The sequence below is a fragment of the Botryllus schlosseri genome, chromosome 15 (genome assembly GCF_051294905.1).
Source record: "Botryllus schlosseri isolate E-star chromosome 15, Bs_hap1, whole genome shotgun sequence".
NCBI classification, from domain to species: domain Eukaryota; kingdom Metazoa; phylum Chordata; class Ascidiacea; order Stolidobranchia; family Styelidae; genus Botryllus; species Botryllus schlosseri.
The window spans coordinates 12,654,186-12,668,314 of NC_137250.1; the positions used below are offsets into that span (position 1 = coordinate 12,654,186).

A 14,129-nucleotide genomic window follows, 5' to 3' on the forward strand; every position below is an offset into this window, starting at 1 on the left:
TTCTGGTCCTATTGGTTGTGAGTTAAGTGAGAATCTTTCTTATTTTGCTGCAATAACTCATTCTCTGTTGCAGCGTTTTGACTAATAGCATCCTACTGATGGAATGTTCAGTTTGCAACACTATGAAATTTCCCTTGTACAGTTTCCTGGATTTCCCCGGCGCTGTAGCATTCAAATTACAGTCTGAATAATCATACTTTTATTTTGATATCGTAATGAATTCTCAATTAACATGGTGAAATTTTTGTCGAGTTAGTGACTGATTGTCAAATAAACATTGGCCCACCAAGGACATCAATGCAATGCAGGTATGCAACCTACGATATGTAGGTGTTCGTTTTGATTGTTAAGAGTGGAGGATTTGAACGTCGTTTCAATGTATTGTCAATATTGTGTTGATTCATTGTGTGTAACGTCTTATATACAGTAGTCACATTTTAATTATCTCTATATTACTGGTGTTGTGTCTTGAAAAGAGAGAAATTTTGCATTGAAAATACAGTGATTCAACATTTACTGATTCAGACTATGCATTATGCAATTCCGTTGTCAAAGACCTCCGCATTCTGTATCCTCAGCATAAAGGAAACTCTCATATTGATTAGGAAAGGAAAGTTGCATTTGTAGGCTGTGTCATGAAAACCGTGAATAGCATGGGGTTGGATGCGCTCGCCGTGCACAAGGTACTCAGGAAGGTTTCTCTTTTTTCAGCAACTAGAGTTTTAATATATTCTAAGCCTGTTATTCTTTTTTTCCTGATACCGTTACCTCGCTAGATTCAAGTCAACTCATCATGGCGGACGCAAATTATGGAAGCACTGAAAAAAGTGACGCCCCGCCATATACGGAAACAGTAACCGGTGAGTTCCAAAATTTCTGGAGACATTAAAAGCGAATCCGCACTAAATAGTTCTGTATACCCATTGGCTTGAAACGTAATTTAGCATTTGGAAAGTGTTTTATATATTTCAAAGATATCAACATGATATCAAGTTCTTTATGTGGATTGCGTTGACATATATTCAGATTATTCTTCACATGATTTACAGGTTATATCCATATTTATTGGTTACTTTTCACTGTCTTCCCATATATATTAATATTTTCTTACTATCCTTGCAATGGCAACAGACTCAACATTCATAGTATTTTATTTCTGCAAGGTAGCCTTGGTCATTCAAATGTCTGACTTCTGATAAAGGCAGATTTTTCTCGTCCCTATGGCATTCTTCAATTCCTCTGAGTGACACTAATAGGATGAACAAGGGTCATTGTGCCAATGGTATGTCAAATCACAGGGGGTTGAAGTGGATGTCAGTGCGCATTGTAATGTTTTGGTAGGCCTATATACAGGAACAAAGTATTGTTGCAGTCAATTCATTGTCCGTATTGTGATTGTGGGTCCAGTCCAAATGATGATCTGCACACCTGCCATTTCGAGATATCACCATGACCTACCGTACATCAAATGTAATGTTTATTTTGAATATGATGGATAACTAGCATCTGTGGATATGGTAGCAAACTACTAATCCCCAAACAAGCTACTTGAATTTTAAAGAGCCCTCAGATTTTGGTTGAATTCAGTATCGCGTAGCCAAGCTGGCATAGCTGGTGTCTTGTCTATGATGTGCTGCGGTTGGATGAAAATGAAGTCTTTCCCCGGTAAAATTTGAGACCGTATATAAATTCCACTATTGCAACACCATGACTTGAGGGTTCAATTTATCTTCGCTCAAGATATGGTTGAATAATGATGGAATGTGTGTGCAACAGTGGTAGGCATCTTCTTTTCAATGAAGTAACAGGCTGCCGCCCACGCTACGTAGAATGTTATATATTTGGAATTTTCGTCACCTGGAGTAAGCACACAGGACACAGTGCTACACTACTTATTGACAGCATCAGGGCAGGGTTAACGCTTTGTCAAAGAACCAGCTTGCTAGATTCAATATCTTATATTAAACAGGTTCATTTCAAGAACGGACTCTATTTAAATTACTAACTAATTCCTAGATTAATATAGGATTTTATGTCGATGTTATTGGCTGTGTGATAAAATCTTTGGAGATTTGAATAGCAAAAGACCGACTAGGTCTACTTGTCAAATTACAGCTTTTGCGGACAGTGATTTAGTTGAAGTGTGGTTAAAACTTTTAAAGAAGTCTCAACTTTTTTGATTATACGTTCAAAGATGTATTGTTGGCTAAGTAACGAAATTGCAGCCAGCCCATTAGACTGTACAAGATTGTTGCAGCAACTGATTGCCAGTAGGTGAATATATATCTGGCCTCTGACTTCCCTCCATGAAATCACATTACAAACTTGAAGGGAAGAATTGATTGCGTCTTCTGGCAAACAAACAACCTCTTTTTCGTCTTGGTGAAATGTTGAAAAACGCATATGTGTGTTCGCGAAGTATGCTAGAAAGTGAGCCGAGTGGGGTGTATCGAGTTTCCTATCATCTTTCAGTTTCGTATCCTATCTGGACTGTATTGTGATAATTACAAAAGACCACTCCTTGAGCTGTGTTATCTTACCCTGTGTTATGAAGTGAAAGATCAATTTATTTGAGACAGGCCAAGGAATGTTGTATCAGAAAAGAGCTATAGCAGGATTGATTGTTTTGGAGGTAAGACTCACCTTAGAATGATTTCTGTACGACAGAGAGAGTTAGAAAAGGATCATTTTTATAAGGCAATGCTTATATAGAGCTAAAGATCTGTCTGGTAGTCAAAAAGATCACTAGACAATGGCAGCCTCAACTTCAAGAACTGAATCACCCATTCCTTTAGACTACCGTGCATGTAAACATGTACCTATTGCTGTACATTGTCTTGTACCATATCCCGTACACGATTCACCCATACTGTTCACACTGTGTGACAGTTCTTGTGTGGGTTTGGATAAGCCATATGGATGTAGCCATTCAAACTTGTTCGAATCCCATCATGTAAAAATGAATTTCGTGTGTGTGTTGAAACAGAAATTTAGAACCAGGTTCTCTCAATAATAGACATGTCCAGATTTACAGCTGGTAAAGGTAAGTTGACTTTAAGATCATGTGAAGGTGTGCAATGTGCATCTTTCTTCGAAAAATAAAATATCCCTTGTCACACTGCCAGTGTGCAACACAGCGACCACTAAAGGCACTAATAGGATAGGATACCTTGTTAGGTTAGAGATTATTAACCAATAGTTTTAGTGTATATTTTGAGTGCCACTTGATCCAGACAATTTCTTGCACACGCCCAGCTCAGATACTATCCAATTGGTAATGTTCTATCCTTAGTCTGTATTGTTTGTTAACGGAACCCACGCCTTCTCCAACTTCTATCACTCTATACAATACATCTAGTACTAATCAGCCGAGTGATAAATCTGAAATCTTAATGTCGCCTCAATTCATTTAGCCGACCCCGAGGCTCCTCCGGGTTATGCGGATGCTGCTAATTCTGAACCGCCGCCATCGTATGATACGTTGTACGGAAAAATCAAAGATGCCAAAAGCAAGTCCGAAGGAAGTGGCGACTTTTTGAAAAACGTTTGCTTCATTATATTCAGCACAAGTAAGATATCAGTTATCGATGTGATAAAATTTATTGATACAGCTGATAACGTTTTATGCATTATTTCAGTCGGCTTCACGATCTTTGTTGCCATTCTCTTGGTGATTCCTGTGTCCATGATAGTCATTGGTAAGTACTGTCTTGATTTCATTTTGCCGAATACAACTAGTCCAATTGTACTCTTCATCGATTGGTCAAATTTATTTTCTCCTATTCTCTTCGCCATTGTAAAATCACTATAGTAAACTTTCCCCTTTGACCTGATCTTATTTGCCTACTTTAGAAATTCTCCCTTCGTATACAGAGGTATTCCTACACTGTTTTACAAACTGCAAACAAATCATTTTGATATGTCACTAGTATTGTTGCCCTAACATAGAATAAATGGTACGGTAGAGGCCATGTTGTCTATTACTGAAATTCAGTAACGATTAGAGGAATCGATTGGGCTCTCGCTCTACAGTGTGCATATGCAGTGTAGATGGAGTAGCCTAACAAAAATTTATAAAAATCGACACAATCAAGTATCGTATGTCATGTCCGCTTCTATCGTAGGCTACTAGATGTGGCTACAGTTTGCTCCTGCATTCCATTGCTCCCAATATGCTATAGTACAATTCAAATGCTGGCTGGGAATCTGTCTCATATGTGTACTCGTGGGTCAGATAACCAGGCGTTACATGCTGCAATGTTGAATTTGTTGATTTGACTACATATAAAACATGAAAATTCCTACTGATGAGTAAGCCTAGCTCATTGCAATGTTACAATGTAACGGATAAGACGTGTCACATGACCAGAATGATAGGCATCCTAAATTTTGTGTTGGTATCACCAACTTTCCATTCAATGGAAGCGGCATCGGACAAACAGCGGATAAGGAGTCGTGACAATGCATTTTTCGCGAACAATGCATCGGAAGCAATACACATATTATAACTGAGTAACCGTATCCTGTCGCCGGCAGGGTCTTTGTTTCTGTGCGTGCAGTTGATGTGTTGGCCCGATTATTAATTACTAGATGTCATGCAAAGCAGTTGCACCCAGTAAAAAGCATGGCGTTTTGTGAAAGAGGTGTTACTGTAAAAGTGTTGATGCATCACATTCCAAGGAGCACAGTCTGAACTAAATGAATGTTTGTAAACAATTTGAATATTCACAATCGGAAATCGTGTGTCGCGCAGTAAGCGTTTCTAGTAATAAGGGGCTCGGTTTTCTTGCTGTACAATTGTACATGCACAATTCTTGGCAGTGCTAGCTTTGCTCACCACATTGGCACTTATATGTAAAAGCCCTATTGTGACAGCGCGCTATCCGCAGATTAGTAGTGATTAGTCTTCACGTTTGGATGGTGCAACACAGCCACTGGTTGTTTTGTGATGCCCTAGCTATGACTGGATTTGCTAATGCCTCAGTAGGCACACTGCACACAGTAGGTTATAGAACTGCAGATGTTATTTGCAGTCAGCAAATGAAAACACAATAGCACATAGACCAACCCAACTCTTTGCTGATGACTAGACCTTTTGTACCGGCTATTAGCACCAAAGTCTCAAACTGTGATTGCAAATATGCTCACAATAACCCCCACCCCGGTGCCCAGTGCTATAATTAGTGTCTTTGATGTTACTAGCTAAGCTATCAATGTTTCTTTTCATTCAAGTATTTAAAATCTGAAGTAATTAGCTTCATATTGTTTAGCCAAAACAAATGAGTCCCCTTGAGTAATATATTCGGCAAATGATGCTTACTTAGGATTAGTCGTGATCCCATGCGACTTAACTGAGGCTTGAGACCAGACATGGGGTGATTACTTCATGAATGTAATCGATTACAATTACTTCTGAATCTCGCGATTACGATTACAGGTAAATCAGGAAGTAGTCGATTACGATTACATTGGAAAAGTAATCACGATTACTCACAATTCAATTTATTTTTCTTACAACTTATCTTTTAAGACATAAGGATCGGATGAAAAGGCCTCATGACAGAACTACATTCTTTTCGAATGAGACTTCATGACATCATTTACTGTTTACGTCATAATATACCCATTGGTTAACTTTATAGCTGACGATTTCCTTCACAAAAATATTTGCAGGGCCGTAATAAAACTTTCCAATTGGATGGGGAGCGAGTTCGAAGCGGACACGAAATTATTTCGTAAATCTACATAAATTAGAGATTATTTTCGAGAGATTTAATTACCTTGAAAATTTTGGTCATGCTTCGCGATTTAATATCTTTAACATCTCTCGGCCAACGTGCGAAGTGTGCTACCACCATGGCCGAAACTTTGTGTATGTGTCCATTGTCCATAACGGCGCTGGATGGGCGCGACGAATATTCCTGTCCTCCAAATCTGAAACCAAATTACAAATGCCACCAGGCAACCCACAGAGGATAATGATGCGCCCCGTGAAGAAATAACGATTTGTGTATCCGTCTCACGAAAGTTTTTTTTTATAGGCCATGGTCTAGTTCTAGTTCAATATCTTTTGACTACCGGTATATAGCAGACAGGATGTCACGAATTAGCAACATACAATAAGCACTAGCGGTAAATCTGACCGCGGGGGCTGAGTGAGGACAGAAAGGAATGGTAATATATGCAATTGCCAATATTATAGACAAAATAAAGTCAAAACGTGTCTTCCAGTTATTGCGAAAAGCCAGGTCGTAAAAGGGGGTCTAAGCCCGCCAGAAGTTTGATTGATCACTCTCGAGGGGCCCGAGATCAACTTTTCGGGTACTGTGTCGGTCCTGATTCTAGCTGCAACCCACGCTAGCATAGTGTATACGCGGATGGTTATGGTAGCAGATCCAAATGTTGAGTAAAGAATTGCAAAAAAATGATTGGTGCCGGTTTCAAGTATAGGGCCATATGAGAATAAGATAAGGTGAACATAAAACTCTGCTTACAATGTGGATATTCCGAGCTGCCGTTACGAGTGGCAGTGTGGAAATCGTCCTGTTTAATTTAATGAGTACAAAATGTATGCAGATCCAAACAGTACAAGTAGTTTCATGTCCATCTTTCTCAGGTTGGCAAACCTGGATTCATTCTGTGACACATAAAATTTGTCAATACCTTCAGATTAGAATTTCCCTTTCGGAATAGAAACTCTCTGCGGAACGGTCAAAATCCCTCCTTGGTCGGTATGTTGCCCGTCTCTGATCCATATCAAGCAGCCGTTGATTTTAAATGCTTCAATGTGGAAATCGTCTTTAACGAGTACAAAATTTCAAATCTTTGTCTGGTGTACGTAAATGGCCTACTACTTGTCCGGCATCAAAAGTCAAACTGCACAACCAAGCATAACCAAACACCGATACATACATACTGGTACGTTACTATTTGAAACTAGGCAGTCCTGTGATTATTATCCTGCTATTCCTGCTACGAGGTAGGGGCGTCTGAGTGTATTATTGATATCTATTTACTACGGGTGGATTACAATTCGTTACACAATGACGATAGCAAAGCTTCTGCTTGTGACCCAATAATGGATATGTGGCATTTGAAAATCTGACGTTTCTGCCATCAATATCCTCGTAAAATATCGCGCTCTTTATTGTTCGAGAATGTTCCCTGTTCAGTTATGTCATGGTCCTTGTACAAATTTCACAAAGAAATCGATTTTATGTGTGAAATAGTCGATTACGATTACTTCGGATTTTTTTTTAATGTAATCGATTGCAATTACGATTACTTGAGAATGCTGTAATCGATGACGATTGCTAATCACGTTCATCCCATGTCTGCTTGAGACCACTCTTTCGTTAGTCTCTGGTAAATGGACTCTAAATCAGACCTCGTTCTTGTGAAGAATGTGATTTGCGCAAGTATTCGAATAGGTTATTGCAGTGCTTTATACTCTTTTTGAGCTCCATTCGCACTTTTTTGTAAAATAAATTTCATTCGCACAAACTAACCGAAAATTGTTATACAAAAAGAAGATGAAGATACTTAACAACATTTTGTTCAGATGTGCAACTAATTGGCTACTATGTAGCCTGAGCTATCAATTGTCTCATTAAAATGGCAACTTTTTTCGCTCGTTTTGATTTCAACAATTTCACTGAAACCCTTCTTGGCCAAGCAAGTTATTGGGTTTTGTACAAGAACGTCTACTAGTGCTTGGATGGCCACGGCCAGGTCATAAAATCTGTTCCGCACTGCTATCCAAAATGCAGCGTATTTTTCGCGAGTGAATAATGCTTGCCGGCAGAAATCGTTTTTGAGAGCTGACACAAAGGTCCTCGAGGCTCCAATTTGTTGAAAGGGTGAAAAACTTATGTCTTGGAAAATAAGGTCCAAAACGATCAAGGAGAGTATGTACATTAGAGCTCGCCACCTTATGATACGTTGCTCCAACTTGTGTTCTGTTTTTTTTTTTCGATTTCCCATTTTCAGTCTCGCGAGTAAATGAGAAGAGCAAATAATCTCACGACACCGTGTGTTCTGCTCTTTAGCTCAATCTAACTTGAGAATTCATAACAGTTTAATAACGGTAAAGCAGCTTTTTAGACTACCACCAAAATCTGAGTTTTGTGGCATCTCACGACCCGAGCCTCACCCATGAAAAGGAATTCATTTTTAATATTGCAGTAGTATGCTACGATTTTACGGTCATGTATGACTTACAGAACGCGCACACCACAATTCTATACCCAAAACAGCTCTACAAAACATGTCTGACGCACGCGATTTCAAATGATGGTGAATTAAATTCCTCTGCGTGTCGCAGTTGTACTACCGTAACTACTGTCTACTCAGATTGCAAGAATAGGACTATTCCGTGCCGGCAACGGAGCATACCCTTATCGAAAGGTTTTGCCATCCTGCATCGGTCATTTTTTGGTCAAGGTTCTGTCTCCGCTTAGGTTTTGTGACCGCATTTTATCAGCGGTTTGTTGGCCAAAACTTTACGTCGTTATGTGCACCTACGCAGAAGTAATTGGCCTCGAAATGAATGAGTCTCATAGGCCTGAACTCGCTTGTTGCTAACCCCTACACTAGTTCATCCTCACGGTCTTCCACCATGTTTCCAGAAAAACCAGTCTTGCGTCTCAACTACAACAGTTACACTGCCCTTTAATTTCCTATTAGGTTCATTTGAATTCTTCCACGTCAGAAAAATTAACAATTATTCACAATTTTCATTCGCACTCATCCGGAATTTTCATTTGCACCACCTTCGTCATTCGCACTGCAATTTTTTTCATTCGCACAAGTGCGAACCATCACACAGGTTGAAAAGCACTGGGTTATTGGATTGGAACATCAATAATAATCTTTGTTGACGGCACCACAAAATGTTAGCATTATTTCAGTTTTGCATTCATTCTACTGACATCCGATCACACATCAGGGATGGAACAGGAATGTATATATATACATGCTTATAAATTTGAACATATGTTTTACAGGGGCCATGAACCTTCAGTACTGCCCATTGGAACGGTTCATTCCTATCTGGCTGATCGTTTCTGGCGCTGTTAGTGCATTCATGCAGCTAACTTCCATCTTCAAAAACCTGAAGGCTAAATGTGAAGGCGTGAACCCTGATGAAGTCGAAACTAGCTCGCTTCTGAACGGGCTCAACGGTTTGATTGGATGCTTCAACATTGCATGGTTCATAGCAGGTGCGCAATTTTGATGGTTATTGTTTTCTCTATGCATTCCCGTCTTGATTACGAACAAGTCGGTTCTCACACTCGCTTTAATTTTTTTAAAATTCCGATTAACTCAGTCTACAAGTTACGCAGGCGTAGTTGCACAAACCAATGATCTGATTGATAAAACTCTTCTTTTTTTTTAAATGTTTGGTTGTGATGCACTTTTAGATTTGATAGAACAAATATTGTTATTTTGAGATGACCTGCTTAGGTGAACTGATCGAGTGTTAGTTGATCCTCGGCATTAGCCCTAGTAATGAGTTTGTAAGTGTAGTAATTGGCGTTGTATGCGTCCCAAACTATTTACTCGATCTTTAGCAGCCTGTGGACCACACACTTATATAGCCACTTGCTATAGAAATGGTTTGAACACACAGAATCAAGCAGATTTATTTCTGGTGATAGCACTCAACGACCTACTGCAATCTTGAACCTTGACAAGCCGTAGGTATGTACTTCGGCTTCACAAATTGTATAAGCAAGCTAAATGCTTGTGAAGACAGCCGGCTTGAACGCTAATTAGATTACAAGTATTACTTGTGATTGTGAAATAAAGTTTGTACCAACTGCCAAATTACACACCGCATCCAATCCTGGTGGGTATTCGGAGTGCTGTGACGTCACAATTACGCCGCGCTGATGACATAAACACACGAGAACCGACTTTACCAAGTTCGAATGCACAACGTGATAACACTGATGTGACGTTTTAATACCGGAATCGCACTAGTTTATACGGAGTTGCACATTCTAATTTAGTCTTGAAATGGTGTCACTGTTCGAGTGTAACTGCGTCACCAGTCTGTCCGGATGCGATCAAACGATTTGAATAAAATCAGAACTTCATCACTATTTGACAAAGGAATCCTGGGGCGTGCACAGCACCACGTGATAGCGAATTAAACTGTCACTGACTGACAAGTAACAATGCGCGACGGGAATATCAGTGCATCATGCAGACAAGAATTAATACTCTATACCAGGGGTGGGTAAACTACGGCCCGCGGGCCGCATGCGGCCCGCAACGACGTTTTGTGCGGCCCGCGAGAGTCAAAAGAAACTTAATAAAAATATTGATAAAATGCGTTCTAAAATCGAATTAATGCAGAGACGTGATTAAAGTTTTTCCTATTATATTTCACCATGATAATTCTAAGGCAGTAGTTGTGAAACTGAGGGCGCGCTCCCATTGGGGCGTGGATGAGCTCAACTGAATTTTTTTTTCGCGCTTCGTGCGATATTCATGCAATTCATAATTTTTGCTCAGTATTCAGTTTGAATTTCTTTTAATCCACAGTCGCAACCTTCCGTGCCATATAACTATCCGTTAAGTTTTCTAGCAAACTGGTTGCGTTCCCGGTTGCGTTTCGTCATATGACGATAAGAGGTCGGGGGATCTTTCACCACAATAAGGGGGGAGGGCGTGTCGTAAAATGTTTGAGAACCACTGTTCTTAGGTAAATACTTTTTATGTTCACAAGGCCCACGCAATTTGAAAGTTTTCAACTGCTAAACATCACAGAAAATCTGAACGAGATTGACATAATTCGAATCACGGGTCTGATTTCAGATTGGCCACTAAAGTTTTCATTATTTCTGTGGGGTGCATATAAAAAAGATTCGCGCATGTCTTCGTTCTCTGTATGCGTAGAATTAGGGTATTTATATTTTATCTACACATTAGAAGCGTGGTTGAAGCTAACATGGTTATGAGGCTATCAGCAGTGTGTGTCCTGGAACTGTACCAAAAGTGGAATTAGTAAATATATATGAAGAGATCGTTGCTCACAGATTCAAATATCAATCCTGTTCTAAGAATCGTGTCAGCCGACTTTCATCTCTTTAGTTTTGACAAATTGGTTATTGAGGTAGAATTGTCTACGAAATCTCGCCACTGTTTCTGTCACGTGTACGATATCATCAAAGCAATATTTGGTTTGTTTTAAATAAGCATATCTATCACTATATAATCAAATACCAATTAGCGTTTTGGTTTATAATTCCAATTTTATAAGTGCGGCCCGCGAATGGATTCATATGTTGAATGCGGCCCGCGAGCTAAAAAGTTTGCCCACCCCTGCTCTAAACAGACGATTACAACGAGCAGCGCGCATCCAATCAGTAACTGTCTGCTACCTTCCAACACAAGGGGTTCTGACATCGCATTGAGTTGCTAGTATGTCCGAAATGATTTGCTGTATTGCTGCGTTTCCCGATCAACGTTAGTATTATTGGAGTAACGATTACGCGCAGGGATTAATTCCAATTCGCCAACATAAACAATAACACACTGTCCAATTTCGCGCTCCGATTAAGAAGGCTGTCTGTTAAAATCGGTAAAGATGTATTTTGAACACGGATTGCGGTGCTTGCAGGTGCAAATAATATATTATAGAAGTAGGACGTGTATTTGCGCCGTCTAATCGAGAGAGAATATGGTGTTAGTCAGCGCGCCTAAACCGAGGTTGCGTTTTTATAGTCTCTGCGTCGCTTCGCCTGATTACCAATTAGTGATGTACATTTGTACATCTGTAGGGTCTTTAGTTTGCTAAGACAAGCATTGTTTTGCGTTTTGCGAAATACATAGCGATCATTTTTTCGAACCGCACAATTGACCAGCAAGGTTGTGGGTATACGTCATACCCACAGGCCTCAACTCAATTATTACAAGGTATGTGCGGCATACCTAGCACACCCAGGTTCGGCGCCCATGAGTGACTAGTCTATTGCTATGCTATGATTAGAATTGCAGTCCTGGATCCTATCCAGCTAAAAACTATAGTAAAGCCTGTGAAAGAAGTTTGAATTTACTATTTTGTTCAAACGGGTAGTGAAAATATCGCTCCAACCTTGGGAATTGTCCATGTTTATGAATTCTACAAGTATCAGATGTTCATTTTCCGGGCTTTTGTATCAGATGCCGTGCGTTTCAGGGCTTTCTTGACTTTCATATGCCATTCTTTTCAGGAAACGTTTGGGTATACAGAAATCACCCCCTGCCCGATGCACCATTTGGAGCAGATAACTACTGCGACCCAGTGACCTACTACTTTTCCTTTTGGATCATCACTACCGCCTACATCATTCTGGCGTTGGTGTGCTGTTGCTCGTGCTGCATAGCCGTCGGAGGAAGAAAATGATGCTTGGTGTGGATCAATTTCATCAACATACTGTTTTTCAAATGTATATGAAAGTTATACTACTATGAAGAGCTCTGGTATTGTTTTGCACTCACTAACGCGGTTAATAATTCGCTTATTCAGTATTTAACCAGCAGTGTCTTCATTGTTTCAGCAACTCCGGTGTGTGAGTGCTTCGTTATGTTTACTGTCATGAATTTGATTTTTTCAATTAGCTCATGAAATTATTTTTGTTATCTGATATACTCTTGTGTCGTTCGTTATTACTCTTTTTCGGGATGATATGCCGTCCAGTCATTGAACTTCTCATGAGTCATCCGCAAGGATGTATTGTGGTTGTGACTTGTAATATTTGGATGGAACACTCAATAGTTTAGCTCCTTTGCAGGGTTCACGTAATGTCGTTGTGGTACTTATCAATTTTGGTATAAATGTACGATTAAATATGGGATTATGTCGTCTTTCTTCATACCCTATCTTTACCTTTACCGGATTTGAAATCAAATCAAATAAATTCCACTTGTTTTGTTTCGAACTGTCGCTCCATGGACTCGCTAAAGACTATAATAGATTTAGCAGAACAAGCACATTATGTTTGTGTAGACCAGTGTCTCCCAAACTTTTTTGAGTCACCGCCCCCCTGGACAACGAAAAAAGTGCCAGCGCCCCCCGACCCCCTAAATCAAATGAATGTTGTTTTGGATTTATTTCAGCTAATAACGAGGCGGATCAAGATGGTTTATTATTATTATAAACATCCTCGTCATACTGGGTTAGAAATTTGATAAGAGCAATCTCAATCTGAAACCTCCAGTCTCCACGTACCGTACTGTCAAGTCGGTTTCTGCCGTGAGTCAGAAACCTTGTCACGGTATTGAAGACGCGTTCTATCAAATATGAACGGGTAAGGACAACGACAAAAAATGTCACCCGACTCCAGTGAGAGTATTTTTATTTGATTTAATTGTGTATCCAGGACGATTGATTCGAGATATTGAACTTCAGTTCGAACTCAAAATTGTTCTACCTATAGGCCTAACTACATAACAATGTAATCAGCTCATCAATCATTTCATGCTCGGAAACTTTACAGAATGAATTGATAATCCGGTAGGGAATTTTTAATTGGAATATATCCCCAAATCAACCCACCCTATCCTTGTGCAGTTTTTTAAGATGATTGATTTATGCTTCTCTGTCAAAATCGGGTATTCGAGCTGGGCCAGTAGCTCATGCGAGCTTGATAGTAATGGGAACAGTTCAGGTCTTGCAAACTTTCGGTAAAATATCACGGGCTTATCACTGAATCCGGACAGGGCCATTTACGTCTTTAGCAGGCTTCATTATTAGTAAGAACGGAAATATTCTACTCGATAATTTTAGAGAATATGCCCGTCAAGCAGGCCTAGAAATGATGTCGCTTCTCGCAACCAGAACGTCGTGTCGAAGGCCTCGGTCGCAGCACTGTGTATAATTCACAATCGTTTGAATCAGAGATTAAAATCACACAAGGCAGTTTCTATCAAAAAGTCATCACACCTTGTAGTGAGCAACAACTGCTCAAGTAGCTCTCATAACATACAATGAACCACGCTTTCTAGGGATTCTGACGACTGCTAAATTAGTCCATTGATGGCCGGATCAACATTGTCAGGTAACAATGGACTTTTCCGGTAAAGCTGACAGAGACGGACGACCCTAAATTGCCTTGAGTGAATCGATTTTGCATGTTTAC

The 14,129-nt window shown here is 39.8% G+C and overlaps 1 protein-coding gene across 3 annotated transcripts; it reads left to right on the forward strand.

Annotated features, from left to right (window-relative positions):
• Positions 1-502: 502 nt before the first annotated feature.
• On the forward strand, positions 503-12,929 carry LOC145456820 (transmembrane protein 272-like). Of its 3 annotated transcripts, none has more exons than XM_080334938.1 (5): positions 503-860; positions 3,414-3,569; positions 3,639-3,698; positions 9,006-9,221; positions 12,222-12,929. In XM_080334938.1, the coding sequence occupies exons 1-5, from the start codon at positions 794-796 to the stop codon at positions 12,392-12,394; spliced, it is 672 nt and encodes a 223-aa protein (XP_080191064.1). In that variant the 5' UTR covers positions 503-793; the 3' UTR covers positions 12,395-12,929. The 3 variants fall into 3 exon arrangements, with proteins under 3 accessions (XP_080191064.1, XP_080191066.1, XP_080191065.1); XM_080334940.1 differs by lacking the exon at positions 503-860 and adding an exon at positions 1,657-1,778; XM_080334939.1 differs by lacking the exon at positions 503-860 and adding an exon at positions 2,873-3,043.
• Positions 12,930-14,129: the final 1,200 nt, after the last annotated feature.

Excerpts from the sequence above, each read along its gene's own strand:
- LOC145456820 (XM_080334938.1), top strand. The coding sequence starts at position 794 with ATGGCGGACGCAAATTATGGAAGCACTGAAAAAAGTGACGCCCCGCCA. Across the intron at positions 861-3,413 it reads ATATACGGAAACAGTAACCG|CCGACCCCGAGGCTCCTCCG; the intron begins GTGAGTTCCAAA and ends CAATTCATTTAG. Across the intron at positions 3,570-3,638 it reads CTTCATTATATTCAGCACAA|TCGGCTTCACGATCTTTGTT; the intron begins GTAAGATATCAG and ends GCATTATTTCAG.